Source organism: Dromiciops gliroides, chromosome 2 (assembly GCF_019393635.1).
Source record: "Dromiciops gliroides isolate mDroGli1 chromosome 2, mDroGli1.pri, whole genome shotgun sequence".
Lineage (NCBI taxonomy): Eukaryota > Metazoa > Chordata > Mammalia > Microbiotheria > Microbiotheriidae > Dromiciops > Dromiciops gliroides.
The window spans coordinates 436,022,149-436,046,424 of NC_057862.1; the positions used below are offsets into that span (position 1 = coordinate 436,022,149).

The window sequence follows — 24,276 nt, forward strand, 5'->3', positions numbered from 1 at the left end:
TAATTCTCTTTTCATAATTTTCTTGCATTACTCTCATTTCTTTTCCCAATTTTTCCTTTTTTTCTTTTATTTGATTTTTAAAATCTTTTTTTGCTTTTTAAAAAAATATCTTTGTTTAGCTCTCCTAGGAATTCTTGTTAGCAGATAGGTGGCACAGTGGATAGAGCACTGGTCCTTGATTCAGGAGGACCTGAGTTCAAATCCAGCCTCAGACACTTGACACTTACTAGTTGTGTGACTCTGGTCAAGTCACTTAACCCCAATTGCCTCACCAAAAAAAAAAAAAAAAAGACTTGCTTCTAGTCAACATTTCCCTTTGAGGCTTTGCTTGTAGATACTTTGTTGGCTTCTGAGTTTGTGTCTTGAGTTTCCCTGTCACCATACTACCTTTTTATGGTCTAATTCTTTTTTTGTTGTTTACTTATTTTCCCAGGCTATTTCTTGACTTTGAACTTTAAGTTAGAATTGGGCTTTGCTCACCCCTTATAGGGGGTTGAGCCCTGGTCAACATCCCAAGTTTCAGGCTTTTATACCTTGTTATATTTTTTCACATCTAGTTCTGTGAGTCTGTAAGTTTTCAGTGCTTCTAAGGTGGTATGATCTGGGGAGAGGTGTCATCACTGTTCTTCTGATTTGTGTTCTGATCCTTATCCAGGAAGAGCCCCTGCTCTCTTGTGACCACATACACTAGTGCTTCCCTCTGCCCTGCAACCTAGAACTGAGTAATGGGCAGTGGAGCTGCCAAATGGCACTTGGTCCCGTGCTCTTACCATGGTCTCTTGTTGTCTCTTTCTGACCTGGTGTCCAGTGTCCTTATTGTTTCTGGGCAGTGAGAGCTCCCAGTACTGCTGCTACCTCTATTGTTGTTGCCACTGCTGCTGTTGGCTCCTATCCTAGTGCTACTAACCTCTCTTTCTGACCTCCTAAGTTGTCCTGGGCTGGAAAAATGTCTTACCTTTTGTTGGTTATATTTCTCCAAAAATCAATTTGATGTGTTATTTTAAAGTTGTTTTAAGTGGGAATATTGGGAGAATTCAGCTAGAATGTTCCCTCTATTCACCATCTTGGCTTGATGTATTTCTCAGTCAATAGTTGATATATTTTGAAAATTTCATCACTTCATTACCAAAATGCTATAGTTTTAAGTTTTTCTTATGTAGCTCCTGCTTTGGGGCCCTTCTTATCTGAAAGACAGCAGTAGTTTTCTTCTTTGATAAATACATTTTCTTTTGCTTTTTTACCCTCAGGAAAGTCAAGCTATACCTTTGGTGTCTGTGGCCAGTGTAACAGCCAGTAAAATTAAGAGACATATGTCCTGTCCAGCAACAGATGAAGATCAACGGGGAGAGAAGGTTGAGAAGTCCCAAGAATGCACAGAACCAGGTGATTATCGGGATAGAGACTGATTGGCCAGTGGAGGCAGGCAGCAGGACTTCCTTTAGTGCCTTTGTAGGACAGCATGGCATAGTAAGAAGCACACTCAGTGGGAATTAGGAGACTTGGTTCAAGGCATGGGTCTTCCATTTACATGTAGGGTATGGCTCTTAACCTGCAAGAGTCTCTGTCCTCCTCTGTAAAATGGAAAGAAATCTGCTCTGATTTCTTCAGAGAAAGCTGTTGTGTCAATCAAATAAGATAATATATGTGAAAGTATTTTCTGTGTAAATGTAAATACTTCTGTTGTTACCCTCCTCTTCATCATCTCCTGTTAATAAATCATTTTTCCTTAATATTTACTGAACCTAGAAATATCTACCTATCCTAGCTTGGCCCCTCTCACAAACTTCTCTTCCTTTGCTGTCTATTTTCATTTCTTCCTTACAACCATGCTCACCAATGTTCTCTTCATCTTGTTCTCCCTGTGCCTTTTCCTTAAATAATATAAATGTAAAAAAAAATAATATAAGTGTCAGGCACATTAAAATTTATGAAGAAGGTAAGGTTTAGTGCAGAGAGGATGTTCTGGCTTTAAGTTGGCACAAGTTCAGAAGGTAATATTTCTAGAAGCTTCCCAATCATCAGGACAGTTTTGTCCTGAGAATATATTTTTGTAACATAATTGGCCAGTAAGACTTGACCTATTACTAGTTAAGACCAGGTTGATCTGAACTATAAAAAAAGAGCATAATAGTGATTGCTGTGGAATGAGGATTGCAGTAAACTGTCTATAGTGTAGAGAAGAAATAATCAAGACATTAAGGTTTTTCCATAGTGGCAGAATCCCATTCACTATATAAAGGAATTTGGGCAACTAGGAGAAGGCTGTTATTTTCTTTGAAATTAGGAAAAGGAAGATACAAGCTATCTTTACTGAGAAGTGGAGATCATAAGATTTAGAGCTTGAAAATACTTTAGAGAGTAGATAGTTTCAGTTTACAGATGGGTAAACTGAGGCCCAGAGATGTTAAATGACTTACCCATGGTTATACGGTTATTAAGTGGCTGGTCTGGAATATGCATTGGCCTTCTGACTACAAATCTATTGCTTCTTCCACAACATCAAGCTGTTTCCATATGCCAGGCTGTGGTTTGTGTGCCATTGTGTTGGTGTGGATCCTGAGAGAATGGTCTTATTCATGGACTTGATGGATCAGCCCTATTAGGCAGATGTGGTTTTTGTTTGGGGATTTGCAGACTTCAAGGATCAGGGGCCTGGAAGGTTTTGATTGTGGCACTGTGAAGATAGGTTTCAGATGACTACAGCATCTGGAGATTTGCCCCAAGTCTTTGGTATAATTTGGAAAGGGAGAGGAGCTGGATATCCTGAATATTTTGCATCAGTTGAAGGAGTTGGATTAGGAAAGATCTTAGAAGGGAAGAGGAAGGAATTCAGTGGGGATTCTTAGTGGCTTTGGCTTATGTCCTCTTTCCACCTGACAGATCATATGAAGGGAATCCAGTTAGAGACCTCTTCACTTCTTGTGAAGCGGAGTCTCTCAAGCCCACTGCCTTCAAAACATGAAGAGAATTTTGATGAATTAGGAAAATTCCAGGGAATTGGACCTTCCACAGTGTCATCTCAAGGTAAAAGAGAACTCCAGGAGTCCCTGTTGCTATTTGGCAGATTAAGATTGTCTCTTTGTTCTTTTTTGTGTGTGTGTGCATGCAGATTGGGAAGAAAGTCCAAGGGACTCCTTTGAAGGGTAGGCTCAAATTCTTTGACAGATAACAGTGCTGACAACGTACTTTTTTTGGACAAAGTACTCTATTTTGTAGTTTTGGTGGTAGCTTGGGGAAGCAGGAATTGACTATTCTTTACAAATTGGGAAACTGATGATCTTGAGCAAATAGCCTAGTCAGTGACCAGACTTAAAATTGAAATTGGAGCCCTGTTGTCTCCAGTCTTTTGCCATGTATAAGGAAATATTATAAATGAGCAAGTGTCTTGTTTCCTTCAGTGTAAGATTTAGTATAAGATTTACTTTCTTTTATAATTTCTTGTAACCTCCATTATCCTGTCAATACTATTGTGTTTTAGAAGATGTCTGATAGCACTCCATCAATGCATATTGATATGTCCTTCTCTTTTCTCTCCTACCCAATCGCTGACATCTCATCCTTCTTTCCCATCTTCCTTGTCACCAGTCTGTTTCAAGCCATTATCACCTCATATGTAGGCAGTTAGCAATAGCTTTCTAGCCTATCTCCCTGCCTTCATTCTCTCTTCCTCATATGCATCTTGCACATACTGTCAAATTAATCTTCTTAAAACACAGGACTAATTATGTCACACATATTATCCTCTTCCCTACCCCAGCCTCTATCCTCTGCTTGAAATTTTTCAGTGGCACTCCATTGCCTACAGATAAAGTCCAAACTCCTAAACTTTGTAGTCTTTCAGAGTCTAGGTCTAACCTACTTTTCTTTTTTCCATTTTTTTTTCCAAAAATTTATTTTTTGCCAATTACATGTAAATTTTTTAACTTTCATTTTTTATAACTCTGAATTCCAAATTTTCTCTCTCCCTCTCTCATCTCCCTTATTTAGAAGGCAAGCAGTTTAATATAGATTATACATGTGCAGTCATGAATAATATTTCCACATTAGTCATGTTGTGAAAGAAAACACAAACCAAAAAAAACCCAACAAGAAAAATAAAAAAGTTAAAAAAAAATATGCTTTGATCTGTGTTAGATTCCATCAATTCTTTCTCTAGAGATGGATAGCATTTTTTCATCATGAGTCTCTTGGAATTGTCTTAGCTCACTGTATTGCTAAGAAAAGTGAAGTCAGGGTAGCTAGGTGGCGCAGTGGATAGAGCACCGGCCCTGGAGTCAGGAGTACCTGAGTTCAAATCCGGCCTCAGACACTTGACACTTACTAGCTGTGTAACCCTGGGCAAGTCACTTAACCCTAATTGCCACACTAAAAAAAAAAAAAAAAGTGAAGTCATTCACAGTTGATCATTGTACACTATTCCTATTACTATGTATAATTTTCTCCTGGTTCTGCTCACTTCACTTTGCATCAGTTCATCTAAGTCTTTCCAGGTTTTTCTGAAAGCAACCTGCTCATCATTCCTTATAGCACAATAGTATTCTATCACAGTCATATACCACAACTTGTTTAGCTATTCCCCAACTCATGGCCATCTTCTCGATTTCTAATTCTTTTTAAATTTTTAAATTTTTTTTTATTTTGCAGGGCAATGAAGGTTAAGTGACTTGCCCAGGGTCACACAGCTAGTAAGTGTCAAGTGTCTGAGGCTGGATTTTGAACTCAGGTCCTCCTGAATCCAAAGCCGGTGCTTTATCCACTGTGCTACCTAGCTGCCCTCTAATTCTTTTTAATAATTTTTTGGCACAATTCCAAATTGCTCTCCAGAATAGTTGGATCAGTTCTCAACTCCACTAACCAGTACATTAGTGTTCCAATTTCCCATATCCCCTCCAACATTTGTCATTTTCCTTTTCTGTCATATTAGCCAATTTGATAGGTGTGAGACAACCTTAGAGTTGTTTTACTTTTCATTTCTCTGGTCCATAGTGATTTAGAGCATTTTTTCATATGACTGTAGATAGCTTTGATTTTTTTCTTCTGAAAACTGCCTGTTCATATCCTTTGATCATTTATCAATTGGAGAATAAATTGTATTTTTATAAATGTGGTTCAGTTCCCTATACATTTGCAAAATGAAGCCTTCATTAGAGAAACTTGCTATAAATTTTTTCCCCAGCTTTCTGCTTTCCTTCTAATCTTGGCTGTATTGGTTTTGTTTGTGCAAAACCTTTTAAATTTAATGTAATCAAAACTATCTATGTTATATCAGATTGTCTTTTTATGTGTACATGTCTTGTTTCTGAAAGTAGTTTTTATGCAGTTTGAGGGCAGGAACCAAGTTTCTCTTTGCTTTCCATGGTGTGAACCCAGCATAATGCCTTGTTCAGAGTAGGTGTCAGTTTGTATGTACCCTAAGCAGTGAGGGGACAGAGACAGTGTCTTCCAATTTCTGCCTTCTTTACAGTTCCCAGGACTTTGTTAGGCATGCAGTAGGTATTAATAAGTGTATATTGTGATTTCAGCAAGATCAAAGCTCATGTCTTATAAAATCTCTCTCCCCAGCATCTCCTGGCTTAGTTCTACAAATAGTGTAGGTGACTGTTAAAGTATCTCTTGGTCAGTAATTAATGATGCATGAGAGTGGTATGAGGCATGGTGGGATGGTGGAGAAAAAGCTAGCCTCAAAGCTGGATGATTTGTCTGGGTGTAAGTACCACCTCTGACACATTCTCAGTTTGTGACCCTGGGCAAATCACTTAATCTCTCAATGTTCCAGATAATCCTCTAAAACTTTAAGATACAAAGCAGGTGCTTATCTACATTGGTAAAAGGAGTTTCACAGGTCCAGTCCAAAAAAGTAAAAAAGTGTTGGCAGAGTGACTTTGAACCACCTCTAACTGTGCAGCCGGCTCTTTGAGACACTGATGGGAAAGTGTAGGATGCATGATTCCTGCTGACTGTTCTTGATACTTGTGCTGAGTCTTTCTCTTTCTATTTCTAGGGTGTTCCATCGGCACTAAATCAGACCTGGGGATGGTATTTGACAGGGCCAGACTTAATTTCCTTTCGGATGAACCTCCTGTGACTTCCAGTAAGGTAGTTACCTGTATATGGTATTTGAGGTCCCCTGAATTAATTACAGGTCTTGGCCCTATTTTTTGCTTTGTGGCTTTATGAGGGGGGATGGACAAAGGAGGAATAGATTGAAGAGAAGACAAATAGAGAAGCAAAGGGATAGAGGAGGGACATAGGTTCTCTTACCTGGCACCTACTCATTCTAATAATTTGGGGCTCTCAGTATTCTCAGACCTGACACTGAGACATTAGTCCAGATTCATCTTATGTGATGACACTGGTACCTGATGATTCTCTCTGCCAGTCCACATCTTTGGTAATCTTCTTCACATCCCATCTGTGAGCTTTCTCTGCTGACATGGAATGTCTGTGCTCTTCTGAAGGCAAGGAAATCGGTAACATTGGCAGAAATCCCCTCTGCTGTCATTCATTATTCAGAAGACAACATTGAGGAAGCTGGCACTAGCTGGAAGACGGATGCTATCTTCAAAGCTGCCAAGAAGGACCTTCTCACCCTCATGAAACTGGATGTAAGTGACCCCTCCCTCCCCCAGGAAGTGATTCCCTTTATTTGGGGTTTCATAGGCCTTTCTGTGCTCCCCTTGGGTGGAGGGAGCTGTAAGACAGGGCCCTCAGATGACATGCTCACTGTGTCTTTAGAGAAGGAAGCAGCCACTTCTTGTGGCTTCTCTTGACTTTTTCCCTCAGTCTTGTCCTTAGTCAAGATGCCATTTCCCAAGGCTCTTTGCTTATCTACTTGGATATCCTTAGTGCCAGGGCCATGCTTGATGGCAGCAATAATCCCAAGTACAGGAAAATGTTTTATTTTTACATGTGCATTCACATGTATACACACACACACACACACACACACGCACACACACACACACACCCCACCCTAAATCACTTTGGCTCTTTGGCTGTTTTCCTTAGGAATTGATTTTTTTTCTCTTTCAACTTCCAGTGCTGGCATTCAGATCCAACCACTAGAAAACAAATTCTTGATTGTGTTTGCAGAAGACTCAGATGTTCACTCTTGTTTTGTTTTGTTTTTGTTTTTTTGTGAGGCATTTGGGGTTAAGTGACTTGCCCAGGGTCACACAGCCAGTAAGTGTTAAGTGTCTGAGGCCAGATTTGAACTCAGGTCCTCCTGACTCCAGGGCCAGTGCTCTATCCACTGTGCCACCTAGCTGCCCCAGATGTTCACTCTTAAAAGGGGCCTGTTAAGTAGTAGAATAAATCTTTGTTTCTTAATAATTTTTCCAATTTGACTCTTGGGTGTGTAGAGTTGCTATCTGTAAGGGGCTAAAATTCTAGCTAGACTGTCTAAAAATCTAATGAGTGGTTGCCATAAATTATAAGCTTTAGCAAGAGTTTAGACTTTTAAGTATTTATTAAGGAGCATAAGAATTTGGTGAGGAGAGAGAAAGAGGCCAAGATTCCTTCATCTATCTATCTCAGGGAGCCAGCATCTCAGCTCCACTCAAACCGAGGTCCCGGGTAAAAGAGAGCTCCCTCACTCCTTCCTCCTCCCAGAAACATCCTCTCCAACAGGAAACAGGGACGGCCACACACACACAGCTCCAAGCTAATTGGTTGGTAGCTCTGATTGACAAGTCCCACAGGTGGTTCTATAGATGTAACTTCCAGACGCTAAAGTCACTAAATCACATGCTTTCTCTTCATGGTGGAGCTTCCCTACAGTATCTCTCCAGTAGGCAGTGCCAAACCAATTCTCACAGTTGTGAGGCCCAAAATGGTTACTTTGGGTTCCTGAACTTTTTAATGTTCTCTTGAAACATTCATTATACCTATTCTAAAAGGTGGAAATCATTCAGCACGTAGTACCATAGAATCATAGATCTAAGGCTGGAAGGAACTTCAGAGGCCATCTAATCCTATTTCCCATTTTATAGATCAGGAAACTGAGGCACAGGGAATTTAAGTGATTTACCCAAGGCCAATACTGAGGTGGGATTTGAATTGAGGTCCTCTGACTCCAGAGCCAGTGCCATAGTACTGCTGCCTTCTAAGTACTGAGAGCAAATGGGAAATTCTGGCTGTATCTTAATCTTTTACAACCTTGCACTATTGGCCATATTTATGTATATATATATTGTGTGTGTGTGTGTGTGTGTGTGTGTGTGTGTGTGTGTGTGTGTGTGTATTTCCTTAACAGGACTGTCCATTTCTTGAGTACATGGAGTTTATCTTCAATTTCTTCATATTACCCCATAATGCTTAGCTTAATACCATATACTTTGTTAGCATTCTATTATTTAATGAATCTACTTATGTGGGTTCTGAGGGAAGGGATTTGTTTTCAGGATCTATATACAGACTGCATACAGAGAGCTTGAGAAATTGTAAATCTTTTCCACCAAGTGAAGTCAGACTCATTCCTTGTGGTGTCTGGCTTCTCCTTTTCCCCTTATGGGTTTAATCCATAACCTGTTCAGAAGTCACTAGAGGGCTGTTGCCACCTGGGGAGCTTGGGCTTAGCAGTAGAGGAAGCTGAGGACAAGAGGGCAGTAGGACCTTACCCAAAGATACCTCCTTTTCACTCTTTGTCAGCCAACTTTCAGAGCAGTGGTTGTGAACATACACGGGCGGCTTTCACACATGCGTGACACTTGACTCATGCTAGCAGGAGTTTTACAAGGAAAGATGACAGCTCAACTTAGTATTTCGTGAGATGGGACGTTTATCCACCTCTGTCTATTTCCCTAGGACTTGGCATAATAAGCACCAAGCCCTGTAGATAGCTTTAAATGACATGAAATAAGCCTGCCTATGTTACTGTTGTGGTGGTACCATACTCAAAGAGACATTTCAACTTTAGCTACTATGGTGGTGCTTTTTCCCAGGGTGGAATCTGTCTCTTCAGTTTGTATTGTTTTTTAACTTGGTTCCAAAGGTGATTTTGTGTGAAAAGAAAGCAAGTGGTCCTGGAGTATTTGTGGAATTGTTGGACCAATCTCTGTCTTTACAGCTATGGCCACATAGCTCCCTCTGGGAGGAATGCTTACGGGCCATATGTAATGTTCAACTCTGTGCCTTGAATGGTATTTGGCATCAATGTAACAGCAACGGTAATATGCCACTTAGGACCTATTACCACTTAGGACATGGTCATGGAGGTAAAATTTCACATCTCTTTCTAGCTGGGAAAGTTAGTAATTAGTAGAGGAAAAACTGAATCTCTGACGCATGGTACCCATTCTCATAAGGCTATTTGTTGCCCCAACCCTCAGCTGACATGGCTTTTTGCTAGAATGTTTGAAATTGGATTTAGACTTTGACAGTTTTTGTGACTATTAATGGTATGGGAAGGGAATAAGAAAACCATTTCTGAAGTATTTTACATACTATGGCTCTTATCTTAAGGAGCTCAGCTTCACTTAGAAAATTGACTTTTAAAATGTCTGAGTTTTAGCTTTAGCTCTTTATAATGGCTGGAAGATAAGGCTTTTACTTAAGGTAGTGTACTAATAAAGTCAGCCATGATAACTGTTCATTATTCTCTGTGCATCAGTGAGAAAGAATGTTCTTTTTTTTGTTGGTTTATTTTTTGTTTGTTTTTGTTTTTTGCTGGGGCAATGAGGGTTAAGTGACTTGCCCAGGGTCACACAGCTAGTAAGTGTCAAATGTCTGAGACAAGAATGTTCTTTTGATTCTATCCTTTGACTAGTGTTTCTTTCTTTGTTTTTTGTTGTTTTTTTTTTTAGTGAGGCAATTGGGGTTAAGAGACTTGCCCAGGGTCACACGGCTAGTAAGTGTTAAGTGTCTGAGGCCAAATTTGAACTCAGGTTCTCCTGACTCCAGGGCCGGTGCTCTATCCAGCAGTGTTTCTTAAAGGCAAACATTTCTCATATGTAGAATCATTTACATTTGTTTGAGAATCACATTTCTGGAAAAATTAACCACAATTCTAGAATTTTAGGACCAGATTTATTAGATGATGCATACATTGAAGCTGTCATATTATCTGAGGGCATCTAAGGTCCTCCTTTTTGGCTATTTTTATCTGGTATACTTTTATTGTGTCATTTAAGAGCTAATTGGTCAAAATCACAGAAAACTGTGTTGACTGAGGACCCAAGGGGAGCTATTTCTTAGACATAATCCCCAGTGTCCCTGATGAGAAACAATGAAAAAACACATTAAGGGACATAGGCACAGTCATCCTATAAGGAAGGATATGAAGAATTTTGTTTTAATTTATTTTTTTTTCAAAAATGAAGCATTTACTTTTTCTCCCTCTTGCACCCTCCACTGGATAAAAAAAAAGAAAAACAAAACCCTTGTAATAAATAAGGATAGTTAAGAAAACCAAATTATGATGAATGAACAGAATGTGGTGAGATTTTGAAAGTTGGTGATGTCAAGGTTACTTAATGTAAGTATGTGGACTCATTGTATCTGACAATTGAGAAAGATGAATGTTATTTCCTTCAAGTAATTATATTGTTAAGATATTCTGTTCATAGATTCTCTAATATTTGAACAACAGATTAGTGGTCATTATAGTTGTTTCTTTCTGTTTGTAATGGCTTCAGAGACTGACTTAGCTTTCACGAGATTTGGTCGTTACCCTGTTTTATCCCAGCCAGCCAGATCGTCTTCTGAATACTGAGCAAAAAAACCTTCTCTAGGCTGTGCTACATGTGAAGAGGGCAGAGGGAAGTTGCTAGCTTAGTCTCTTGACTTTCCCTCAAAATAGTCTCTTCCTGCTGAATCGTACTACCCTTAAGGGAAATCCATGGATGGATTTCAGCATTGTAATTATTCAAAAGATGGTGGCATCTTTTAGATCTATTGACCAAGATAAGTGGAAAAGGCCAAAATTAGAAGATGATGGTAAGGTATTATGTATTTCACATCTCAAGGCTTGATTGATTTGGAGCATTGTAGAAGTTAGTGTTATGAGCAGTAAAAATGCCTAATTATCTTACAAAATGATGTCACCTTAGATTTTAGGTCTGTACAGACTTCCCATCAGCACCAGGAAATTAAGTATGATTTTAAAAGTACTAGTCCAGGATCCTGTGCTCCAGTAGAAATTGTTCTAAATTGCTTTACATAGTCTTTGAAAGTAGAAGTCAGATACTGGATCCTCCAAATTCATTTAGCACATCCTGTATTCTGGCTTCTCTTCTAGCAAGATTCTTGAACTTTTGCCTCCTTTTGGCTATGAGCTAGATAGAGCTGGACCTGTCCTCTGATCCCAGATTCATCTTTAGAGTCATATGTGTGGATTGAGAAGAGTCTTTGGACAGGTGTCTCATTTCTTCACAGATGGGACTAGATACATGATTAAGTTTGAGGACTCTTGTTGTCACAATTTCTGAAATATATTTCCCTTCTAATTCTCCAGTCTTCTAAACTTTCCTGTCAGGGGCACCACTGTGCTCCCAACTTAGGTATCCGCAATTCCTCACTCTCTTTCATTCCCATACCCAGTCAGTTGCCAAGTCCTGTTACTTGTCCTTTCACAATATTTCTTGTATACATCCCCTTCTCTCCTCCAACACTGCAACTACCCTGATACACGTCCTCAGCCTCACCACACCTGGACTTTTGAAGTAGCCTTGTCGTTGGTCTCCTTGCCACAACTCTCTCTCTACTCCAGTCCAGTCCATCCTCTACTCAATAGTAAAAGTGATATTCCTAAATTACAGATCTTTACTATGTCACTCCCCATCTCAATACACTTCAGCTCTCTTTCACTTCAAGGCTCAAATATAAAGTCTTTTATCTGGCATTCAAAGCCCTGGTCCCCTTTCCAGCCTTCTTATACCCTACTTCCCCCTAATTCCCCCACAAATCCTCTATAATCCTGTGACATCGATCTCCTGATTTTGCCTCCAACAATATTCTCTTTCAACAGACTGGGCATTTTTATTGTCTTTCTCCCATTGGAATGCTCTCCCTCCACTCTGACTACTGAGCTCTCTGGCTTCCTGTAGGTCTCAGCCAGAATTATACCTTCTATAGGAAGCTTCCCCTAACACCTCTGAATTCTAGTGCCTTTCCTCTCTTTGTTGTTTCTTACTTCTCCTGTATATAGCTTTGTCTATACAGAGCTGTGTCTATGTTAGCTTCCTTCACATAGACTGTGGGCTCCTTGGGAGCAAGGACGACTGTCTTTTGCCTTTCTTTATATCTCTAGTGCTTAGCACAATGCCTGGCACATAGTCTACTGACTGACTGACTGAATAGGGAAAATTGGAAATGGAACCTATGACAAATAAGGGAGATACATGAATCAAGAACTATCTTAATGGTTCAAATGGAGGGGGGGTTGAAGAATGATTAGTAGTTACTATGAAGATATTTACAGACTGAAAAGAGGCACAATAAAGGAGATAAAAGAGATGATCAGTCAATAAGCATTTATTAAACATCTACTGTATACCAGGCACTTTACAAATATCTCATTTGATCCTTAAAATGAACTTTTGAGGTAGGTGCTGTTATTATCTCCATTTTACAGTGGAGGCAACTTGAGGCAAACAGGTTAAGTAACTTGCCCAGGGTCACACAGGTAGTAAGTGTCTGAGGACAGATTTGAATTCAGATATGCTTGACTCCAGGCCCAGCCCTCTATATAGTGTCTTCTCTCAAGAGGAGGAACTCAAGTCTAAGGGGGGAACAACAAGAAAAACAACTACATATGAACAACATATATGCAGGATAAATTAGAGATAATAGAGGGGACAGAGGAGTTCAGGAAAGATTTATTATAGAAGATGGGGTTTTATCTGAGACTTGAAGAAAACCTGAAAAGCTTGGAGATGGAGATGAGGAGATAGAGGGTTCCAACAGCCAGTGAGAATATCCAGCTTCTGGAGATGTAAGGAATAGGAAGGAGGTGACTGCTGAGTAGAGGATGAATGGAGTAGAGTGAGACTTGTGGCAGGAAGACCAACGAGAAGGCTATTGCAATGGTCCAGGCCTGAGATGATAAGGGCTTGCAGCAAAGTGGTGGCAGTGTGAGAAGATAGAAGTGGGCATAAAATAAAGAGATATTACAAAGGTGAAATCACTAGGCCTCGGCAAGAGATTGGATGTGGGGTATGAGAGGGAGAGAAGAGTTGAGGGTAACACCTTGGTTGGGAACCTGGGTGACTAGGAATATATGGTGGTGTAGAGATGATGGTAGAAGAGGAATTTGGAAGGGGGGGAGGTTTCTTGGGAAAAGATTGGAATGACGCCACCTGCTGGAGACTTAACTGTAGAAGAGTTCTGCCCATGAAGCGAAGGTCTTTGAGGGCAAGACCAGGAGTCAGGAAGTGACGCGGGCTAGTGGGAAGAGGAAGGAAGAGACTGGCGCTCGCTCTCGCGCTCTTTCCTCTGGACTCTGGCGGAGAAGGGAGCTAAAAATGTGCTCTCCCTTTAATAGATAGGAATCTAGGCCTTTTTCTCTCTCTTTACCAAATTCTTATTCTCCTTAATAAATGCTTAAAAGTCTAACTCTTGCTAAAGCTTATAATTTATTGGCGACCACTCATTAGATATTTTAGACAGTTTAGCTAGAATTTTAGCCCTTAACAGATGGCTTTCAGTTTTGGACGTGTTGAGTGTAAGCTGACCATGGGACATAGTCTGAAGTAGATTTGAGAATCATTAGCTTAGAGACAATAGTTGAAATCGTAGAAGGTGATGTCACCAAGTAAAATAGTAAAGAGGAAGAAGAGAAGGGGGCCCAGGACAGAGCCTGCGTAGACACCTCTGGTGTGAGCTGGATGAAAAGCCAAAAATTGTGAGCACAAAAAGTTTTCCTCATCCCTGGAACAGAGAGCCAATATGCTGTGGTGGAACAAGTTCTGGACTCTCGGTTGGAAGAACTGAGCTTGAGGCTCAGCTCTGATATTTGGCTGTATTGCTGTGGGCAGGTTGTTTGACCTCTCTGGGCCTTGGTTTCATTTTATGTGTCTTCTCTCTTAACGGTGCATTGAAAAACAAAAAACAAAAAAAACCAGTGCATTGACCAGTGCCATAAAGAGGTGAAAGGGCAGCTGTTCTGAGACATGTGATTTTAGGGTAAGGTAGACTATTCAGTTTGTGAATGGATTTCCTGCTCTAGAAAATGTTGGGAAGGAGGAATAGCAGGGGATTAAGTATCCCCTATTTCTTTCCAAGTTTTTCAGGATACCACTGATTGAATTATGTCCTTGAGAGTGGATCACCATCACATGGGGCATCTTGAGGTTCTAGAACCCTATACAATCCAGTTCTAGCTGTCTTGTGGCTATGAAGAGCTAAGTTAAAATTTGCAAAGGCTTCAGAAAAAAGAATGCTTAGGAAAGGGTTAACTTCAAGTGTTGTGAGCCTCTGGGGTATATTCCTAATGGAAGTTAGCAGTATGACTTTATTCACCATTTGAATACCGTAGAGGTCTCATGGAAGAAAAACATGGTATCTATGAGGCTAGATAGTGGGAAAGATTTTATTGTGTTGCTGCTCAGGAAACTGGGCTATAGCTGGGTAAATAAGTGCTGAACCTGAACATAGACCACAACTGTCATAACTCTAGCTCTAACTTCTACTTTGCAGACAAACCACTTCCCCAATTTTACCCACCAAGAAATGCTTTGGTATCTGATCAAGTCCAGTAGGTTGCATCTGCTCATCCTCTGTGTTCCAGTTTCCCCCTCTACTACCAGTTAAACCTTCTGTATCCACACACTTGCCTCATACCTTCCATTTTTTCTTTCCCTATTACAAATCATTGCTAGCTGGGGAATCTAGATGGTGCAGTGGATAAAGCACCGGCCCTGGATTCAGGAGGACCTGAGTTCAAATCCTGCCTTGGACACTTGACACTTACTAGCTGTGTGACCCTGGGCAAGTCATTCAACCCTCATTGCCCTGAAAAAAAAAATCATTGCTAGCTTCAGCATCCTTTACTTCTAGAATATTCATGCTAATACTGTAAATTCCCTCTGCTCTCATCCAGGTTCCCTTTGTAATAGCAAGTTTGAGCCTTAGGAACTTCCATATGGGACAATATATAACTCTTTCCTTCATTCTCCCACCCTTATCTCCCCTCCATGTTGGGAAGCTTCTATCCATAATCATTCTGATTTTCTTTAATTCAACAAATATCTCTCAAGTACCCTTTGGCTGCATTTTCCTATCTACTATGTGCTAGGTATTTGGGGATCAAGGAGGATGATGCAGAACCCAAAAGACATGATCTCCATCCTCAGGATGCTGACGGTCTCACTGGTAACACAAGACTTACATACATAAAAAACAAGTATAAAACACAATGAATTATAAGATAATAGTACAAGCCCTATGTATGAGTACTGAAGGAAGAACAAAAAGCAAAGGTATAGCCTGTGAGTATAGGGAAATTTTGCTAGGATCATGTTTCTCTGAAGGCATTAAGTATTGATCTAGATCTTAAAGAAAATGATAGACATGCCAAGAAAGAGTAGCATATGTAAAAACACAGAGATGGAAGTCAATGAGAGATGCATGGGGATAATAAGAAGCTTGTTAAGAATGGAGGGACTCGGGGCAGCTAGGTGGTACAGTGGAGAAAGCACCGGCCCTGGATTCAGGAGGACCTGAATTCAAATGCAGCTTTAGACACTTGACACTTACTAGCTGTGTGACCCTGGGCAAGTCACTTAACCCTCATTGCTCCACAAAAAAAAAAAAAAAAAGAAAAATAGAAAAAAAAGAATGGAGGGACTCTGTTCAGAAGTCTGGAGAGGTGATTCGTTGATGGAGGGAAGATATTGATGTCAGGCTGAATTGAGGTTGGATTACCACACTAAGCACTACTTCCAACCAAACATACAGAGGTACCTGTTTGGAGTAGTAGCTCCAAATGAGACACATCCTTAGTCTCACTGTTAATACAGCAATTACTGATGCCAATGGAGGGTGAAGGGGAAGTGACCTTGTTGAGCAAACCAAAGCTGATGTGTGTCTGGAGAGGGTAAATGAGTAGAGACATAAGTCTCTCAAACTTTGGAGTTTCTGCTCACTGTGATTACTCAGAACTGTCAATTATAACTGCCAGAATCCATCAGAAGGGGTTGCTCACTTCTTAGGAAATGGATGACTGGAAGAGGCAGTACAATCAAATAGTAAGAATTTCCAAGCCTAGCAGTAGTATCTTTTTCATGTACTAGTCATAGGGCTTTGCTCTGCTATACTGATGCCTTGAGCTTTGCCCTCGGAAATGTTTAGCCTGGAAAAAGGAACACAGGGTGGACATGAATTCAGTTCGAACCATCCCAAGCATTGTGCTAAGTACTAGAGATACAAAGGGAAAAGTGAAGTAGTCCCTGGCCTCACAGACCTTCTATTTTTACAGGGTGGGGGGAAGAGGAATAATACACAGATAAGTAAATATGTAAAAACATGTATTAAGTTAATACAGAGCAATTGGAGGGGTGGCAGTGGAGAGAACACTAATGGCTTGATGGTGGGAGATGAGGAGAGGTCTTATGTAAGAGGTAGCATTTGGGCTAAGTTTTAAAGGGAGTTAGGAATTCCAAGAGGCAGAGGGTTAGAGGAAGAGCCTTCCAGACATGGGAGATAGTCTGTGCTTCGGCACGAAGACAAGAGAAGGAATTTCATGTTTCAGGAAACTCAAATTTGGACAATTTAATTGGAAAATAAAAGCAAGTCTGAATGGGAGTCATGTGAAATCAGTTTAGAAAGATAGTTTGGAGTAGATTTAAAAGGACATTAAATGAGGTGGCTAGGTGGCGCAGTGGATAAAGCACCAGCCCTGGAGTCAGGAGTACCTGAGTTCAAATCCAGCCTCAGACATTTAACACTTACTAGCTGTGTGACCCTGGGCAAGTCACTTAACCCCAATTTCCTCACTTAAAAAAAATGCTAGAGTTTGTATTTTATACTAGAAGCGGGGGGGTGGGGGGGTGGGGGGGTGGGGGGGGTGTGTGTGGCACTGAAGCTTCCTGAGCAGACAAGAGACATGGTCAGAGCTGTGCTATAGGAATATTACTTTGTCATCTACTTGGAGAATGGGTTGGAGAAAGAAGAGACTTGAAGCAGCAAGTCCAATTAGGACATTATTGCAGTAGTCTAGGTTAGAGTTGAGGAGGGATTAAATTAGCATGGTGGTGTGAAGGGAATTGATGCAGAAGATAGGGAGATAGTAGAATTGTTAAGACTTGGCACCTGATTATATATGAGGAATAAAGAGAAGGAAAGAGTCAAGAATGACTCTGAGTTGGTAAACCTGCATGACTGGAAGGATGCTGGTGATTCCTTCAACAGAAAAAGGGAAGTTTGGGGAGAAGGCAGTGAGTTATACTTTAGACAAGTTGAGTTTGAGATGCATATGGTGTAATATTTTGGTACAAACGTCTAATTTGTTGATGTAGTTGGTGAGGCAATTGGAGGAATTCAGGAGAAAGATGAGGAATGGATAAGTAGATCTGGGAGTTATATACATAAAGATGATAATTGGATCTATTAGAGCTGGTGAGATCACCAAGAGAGGGAAAGGGGACAGGATATGGATGATGAACCTTCAGACAAGACTGAGAAGGAATGGTCAATCTGTCAATCAAAAAACAATTATTAAGTGCTTACTTTGTGCCAGGCACTTTGCTAAGCACTGGAAGATACTACTAACAACAAAAACAGTCCCTGCTCTTAAGGAGGCACATTCTATAGTGGGAGACAATATGTAAGTAACTAGGAATATGCGTGATTTATAAAGAGCAGATGGGAGGTAACCTCAAAGGGGAAGACATTAGCAGCTAGATGGACCAGGAAGGGCCTCTTAAAGAAGGTGGGATTTGAGTCAAAACTTGAAGGAAGTCAGGAAAAACTTAGTGGTGGAGATAGAGAGGGAAAATATTCCAGGCATTGGGAACAGCCAGTGCAAAGGCATGGAGGAAGGAAATGGTATATCATGTGCAAGGAACAGTGGTACAATGTAGCTGGATCTTAGAGTATGAAGGGAGTAAAATGTAGGGAGACTAGAAAAGTAGGAAGCATGCAGTGCAGGTTATTAATAGGTTTAAATGCCGAGCACAGTTTATATTTGATCCTAGAGGTAATAGGGAGCCATAGGAGTTTACTGAGTAAGGAAGTGATGTTGGTATATCTTACTTTTAAGAAAATCATTTTGGCAACTGAATGAAGGATAGATTGAAGTGGGGAGAGATTGAGACGAAGTGACCAACCAGAGTACCACTGTAGTAGTCTAGACATGAGCTGATGAGAACTTGAACCACTATAGTGGCTGTGAGGAAAAAATGTTGTGAAGGCAGAAATGACAAACTTTGCAACAGATTGGATATATTGGATGTGTGAGAGTGAGCTTAGTAAGACTAACAAGAAAAGTAAAAGGGAATTCAGAAGTAGGGATAGTTTTGGGGAAAACATGAGTTCTGTTTTGGATATGTTGAGTTTGACATGTCTACTGGGCATCTGGTTCTAGATATAGATGTTAGAATCATTTGCTGAGAAGGAGGTGAGAGTAGAGAAGTGGTTTGAATAGGTTGAGGAGAGGAGACAGGATTTATCCTTCAGGTGAGATAGGCTATGTGATCTCTAAAGTCCCTTTCAAATATAAGCTTCTTTTAATTCTTTTCACTGGTTAGGATGACTTCTTTCTGGGGTTCCAGAGCCCTGTCAGTCACACATTAATTTACTTAGATTTCTGCCTCGTGATGGCTGGAGGGTCCAGGTGATTATTATGTAGGTTTTGTTTGTTTGTTTGGCTAAAAACTACAGAGGAAAGAGGGAGGGAGAGGACCATATAGTTTCCAAGAATGTCTTCTTTCATTTCTATGTCTATTCCTAGATTTTCTTTCTCTCCTTGCTTCACAGTGGGGTTTTTCTTACCTATCACCTCCAAACCTCCAATTGTTTTTCTTGCTTATAGGAAAGAAACAGGAATCTTGTAAGCAAATTCCTACCTATTCTGTTGTAACTTGCCTGTTTGAGGTGTTGTTTGCTGAAACCATTTCCATTTCTAATTTTCCTCCTCAGGATCCTTCACTCTTGGATAACAGAGTGACCTTGCTTCATGTACCTGCGGGTACCATGGTGTCAAAACAAGGAGACCAGGTGAGTAAGAGGTGAAGGTAAAAGGAGAGGATTGGTATCTGCTGCTAGCACCTGGATTCCAAGCTTTCCCATCATAAGGGCATTTTTGAAGAGGGGAATATATATTTAGAGAAGGGAAATGACTACTCCCAATACTAGTTGAGGTTAATTTCTCTGCTGAAGTGGGTCTGGAGAAATAGGAGGAGCATTTGGCCCAAGCTTGGACTGCTTACTGCTCCTGAACCTGACACACTCTTTCCTGCCTCCATGTCTTTGTGTGTACTCCCCGTCACACCTGGGGCATCCACTTGCTCTGTCTCCCATCTTCCAGTATCCTCTTCTTCAAGGTTCAGCTCAGATGCTACCTCCTCTGTGGAATCTTGTGGCAATCTCCTTACCCTGACCCTCTCAGCTGAAACAGTATGTCTGGTTTTCCTCTTTGTCCTCATCACATCCTACTCTATTACTGACATATCTGTGTGCATGCTACATCCTGTCTACTAGGATTTGAGCTCCTTGAAAGCAAGAATTTCATCATTTTAATCTGTGTAGTCCCAGAACGTAGAGCAATTACTTGTGCATAGTGGGCACTAAATAAATGCTCATTGAATTCAATAGGACAGGAACAATGGCTTCAGCTGTTTAGTGTGGATCAGGGAACTCAGGATCTTGGCCATTCCTGCTCCTTGCACAGGAAAGCTAAATCTCTCTTTAACAATGAGTCCTTGTACTTTTTTATGTGCATTAGCCATTTTTTTTTTTAGTGAGGCAATTGGGGTTAAGTGACTTGCCCAGGGTCACACAGCTAGTAAGTGTTAAGTGTCTGAGGCCGGATTTGAACTCAGGTACTCCTGACTCCAGGGCCGGTGCTCTATCCATGCATTAGCCATTTTAATGTATGTATATGGCAGAACATAAAAGAGTTGAAGAACTGCAGCCTAAGGGATGCTATGGGGGACAAGTTGGTCTAAGCCTTTTCTCAGTAATAGGAAGGCCATGATATGTCTTCTCAATTATGTTATGACATCTATGTCAACAACATTTACTGGTACCTCTGGAAATAGCTTGCTTGCTCTCTCTCTCGCTCTCTCTCTGTCTCTGTCTCTGTCTCTGTCTCTCTCTCTCTCTCACTCTCTCTCTGTTTTTTGTCATAGTTCTGATATTCTCACTGAAACTCCCTTCCCATGAAGTGGCCTTCCTCAGCAATGTGTCTTCACTTGTTCCTGTTCCCACCCTTTTCTCCTCATTTTCTCTCCTTTCCTTCTACTTCAGCTTTAAGCTCTCAGAGGAGCCCACACTGACAAAGAGAGGCTTTTGCTTTTCATAGGAGAAACACTGTGTTAGCTGAGTACACAAAGCAGCGATGACTCACTCTTCCACCTGCTTTAGGCCTCAGATGTGTGTTCAGGGAAAACTCCAGGGGCAAATTTTTCTGCTTATTTAATTCCAGCCCCCAGCCAGTTTTACTCCTGCATATTGCAGTTCTCTCTGAAACTGTCAGTGAGTCAGCTACATTTATTGAGTATCCACAGTATACAGAGATGGTTCTAGAAATCCTGGGGGGCTACAAATTAGACATAAGTTCAGTATCCTTAGGTAGCTCAAAATCAACTCGGGGAGACAACATAGCACATGTGCTGACACAAGAACATAGAGAGGAATATCAATAAATGGAAGACAGCATCTGAGTATCAATCAGTGATGTAGAGGGGATTCAAAATTAAGACAGAATAGGGTGAAGTTAATTAGGTCAGCTATCTGTCAGTCAGGAAGCATTTATTAAATACCCACTATGTGGCAGGCACTGTGCTAAGCACTGGGGTCCAAAAAGAAGCAAAAGATAGTCCCCGTCCTCAAGGAACTTACAATCTAATAAGGGAAACAAATATAGACAAACAAGCCATAGGTAGGAAAAGTAGGAAATAATTAACAGAGGGAAGACCCTAGAAATAAGGGGCACCTGAAAAGGCTTCCCATATAAATTGGAATTTGAAGGAAGCCAGGGAAGCCAGATAAGGGAGAGCACTCCAGACATGGGAGACAGCCCAAGAAAGTTCCTGGAACCAGGAGATGGTGTGTCTTGTTTGTGGAACAGCCAGGAGTCTAGTGTCACTGGACGGAAGAACAGTGAAGAGCGGGAGAGGAAGGGCTCAGAAGATTCCAAAGCTAGGGCGGGCTATGTGTATGTTAGCTTATAAAAGGACTTTGATTGCCGGACAGAGGATTGTATATTTGATCCTGGAAGCCATTGGAGTTTATTGAGGAGAGGGGTGACATGGTCGGACCTGCACCAGTGGGGATAATGAGGATTTGTTTAGTCAGATTTCAAGGGTGACAAATGTGCAAATGTAAGAAGGTGGAAAGGGAAAAGTCTTATATAGGTGATGGCAAGTGAGAGGGGTGGTGATAGTGGTGGTGGTTGCTGCTTTTTTCAAGGTGGGTGGACTTCAGACAGAAGTGAAGGAGACTGCTGGGAAATGTTAATGAAAATAGCAGAGAAGGGAAGAAGAATGAGGAAAATCTATCAGGAGCATGGAAAAAGTGGGATCTAGAGCACAGGGGCAAGAGGATTAGCTTTTGAGAGAGAAGGATGAAAAGATAGAGGAAGGTAAAGGCTATAAAGAGGAAAACAAATTAGAGATACTTGTGCTTGATGTCCCATATCTTCTCATGTATATTCCCTAAAACATTGTGTGTCGTTGGAAATATATTGGGGGTGTCTGTCTCTGTTCTAAGATATAGGGAACCTAGCTGGGGTTTCTAATATATTGCTACTTATAAATTAGAGGCTATAGCACCAGTCTTTGGCATTTAGCATTTATTATAAATTTGACCAACCTCAGCATAGAATCCCAGGCGGGGGGGGGGGGCCTGGGCAGAGCCAGCCCCAGGGTAAGGTAACTCAGTACATGGGAGAGGTGCAGCAGAGGAGAGAGGAAAGAGAGCCAGCCCCCTCTCCCCAAGGATTTTTATCTCTTCTCCGGTAGAGGTGGGTCACTGCACATTGATCCAAGCTAATTGGGCAGCAAAATTCAAGTCCATTGATTGGCATCACTTGAGGGTGGTCCATATCAAAATGAGCAGCACCCTGCAGCTGCTCAGGGTCTCTAAAAGACTTCTGAGAGCAAAGCTCTCAGGATGGTGTGATTTTAATCTCTATTGTCTCTATTCAGAGTCAGAGCTCCAACTTTACTGACTCTGGGATGGCTCTGAAAGAGATCAGGCAAAGCTCTTGAGTTAAGCCCTCCAGTGAGGGGTCTCTGGGTCCCCCCAAAACCCATTATTTTCTCACAATTGGCTCCACGAGTCAGAAGACTGTGACAGAGAGAGATAGAGGGTTTTTTAAAAGTCAGTATGGCATGAAAGTCAGACATTATGTGTAAAGGAGTCACAAAACTTAGTCCTATCCATTGTTAGCTCTGTGAGATACCTTCAGGATTTTTTGTTTGTTATCCACAATGGACAAAGGGTTACTAGTCTTGTTGGATACCATTAGATTGGGGAATGCTGGAGACATAGTATATCTAAATTTCAGCAAACATTTACGATTCTCATAGACGAAATTGAGAGATGTAGCTTAAATGATCATAGAATTAGGTAGATTGAAAAATGGTTAAGTGATTGGATTCAAATACTATTTGTGGCAGTTTGAAGGGAGATCTCCAGGGGAGTGCCTCAGGTATCTAAACTTACCCCATGATGTTTAGCATTTTTGTTACTAACTTAGTTTGACAAAGGTGGCATATTTTTCAAATTTGCAGATCACATAAAACTGTGAGGGACAGTTAACACATTGGATGAAAAAGAATCTGAAAAAAATGTGAACAGGTTAGAACAGTGAGTCAAATCTAATTAGGTGAAATTCATTAGGGATAAATGTAAAGTTTATACTTCGGTCCAAAAACCTGTGTTTGTGCAGAATGGGAAAGGCATGATTAGAAAATAATTTTTAAGAAAAAAGACCCAAGCTCAAAATGAGTCAATGTGATATGTCAGCCAAAAAAAGTGAATACAGCCCTAGGCTGCCTTAAGAAAGGCCTCACGTCCAAAACAAGGAAGGTTTTTAATTTATCCTGTGATATTCTGTACTCATCAGCCCACATCTGTAGTATTGTGTCCTGTTCTTAGTGTTACACTTTGGAAAGGACATTGACAAACTTGAAGCACATACCCCACACAAAAGCAGCTCTGATAGGGAAGAAACTGACAGCAAAGTATTTTTAAGTTTTTCTGAAGAAGATGAAGCTTTTTCCCACAGCCCAGGAGAAGCATATAGAAAACATGACCCAGACAACTTTTGTCCTCTTGGTTGGATTCTCAGAGGCACAAATGCTTCTATTTTGATTCCAAGCAACTTTTATTACTGCCAGCTAAGTTTCAGTAACATCAGTAATCCTGAGCTCTGTCTTTCTAGACTACATTATTTCCCTCTGCAAAATCTCTAATGTTTTCTCTGTTCCTGGTGCCTGCCATGCCCTTGTTCTATAATCTCCCTTTACTTTTGCATAATAAATGTTTCATTTGTACTTTCAGAAGCCATTAATAAGCTAATATATGATTTTGTCTTGGCTAGGATGTCAACATCCTGTTTGTGATCTCTGGGATGCTACATGTATATCAGCAGAAGATTGACAGTGAAGAAAATACATGCCTATTTATCACTCATCCTGGGGAGCTGGTAGGCCAACTGTCAGTACTTACAGGGGAGCCACTTATCTTTACCATCAAGGCCAACAAAGAATGTTGCTTCCTCTCCATCTCCAAGTCAAATTTCTATGAGTGAGTCCCTTATACAGATGCCCTACTTTTGTTTCAGGGGCAGATAACATTTCATAAGTAGATGAGCGGGTTATCTTAAGTCCTTACACTCTAGAGCTGAAAGTGTTCAGAATGCCAAACAACCCATTTTTTTCTTGGAGCTGTAGACTGATGATGTTTGGGCCCAGTGTTAGTACTGTTACAAGAGCTGAAAGGTGTTGTATTTGGACAGAAGGGGCTGATAGTATATATTTGGGGGTTGCTTCTTAGATAAAGGGCCCTCTAGGAAATATAAGATATTGGTTTTTACCCTAATGAATGCTTTTATGCCAGTGCTACTGATACTGATTATGTCACCCTAGGATTATAGGATATAGAGCTGACAGA

General features: G+C 40.8%; 1 protein-coding gene across 7 annotated transcripts in view; it reads left to right on the forward strand.

The window, feature by feature from the left end:
- The window catches only part of PNPLA7 (patatin like phospholipase domain containing 7), a 216,071-nt gene that overhangs the window by 31,279 nt on the left and 160,516 nt on the right, over positions 1 to 24,276 (forward strand). For 6 of the 7 annotated variants that reach the window (XM_043982286.1, XM_043982285.1, XM_043982287.1 and 3 more), the window contains 6 exons: positions 1,248 to 1,383; positions 2,881 to 3,024; positions 6,002 to 6,096; positions 6,459 to 6,605; positions 19,075 to 19,152; positions 23,705 to 23,910. In XM_043982286.1, the coding sequence (XP_043838221.1) occupies positions 1,248 to 1,383; positions 2,881 to 3,024; positions 6,002 to 6,096; positions 6,459 to 6,605; positions 19,075 to 19,152; positions 23,705 to 23,910 (806 nt within the window). The remainder of the gene's footprint in view (positions 1 to 1,247; positions 1,384 to 2,880; positions 3,025 to 6,001; positions 6,097 to 6,458; positions 6,606 to 19,074; positions 19,153 to 23,704; positions 23,911 to 24,276) is intronic. The other variant, XM_043982288.1, reaches the window with a different exon arrangement.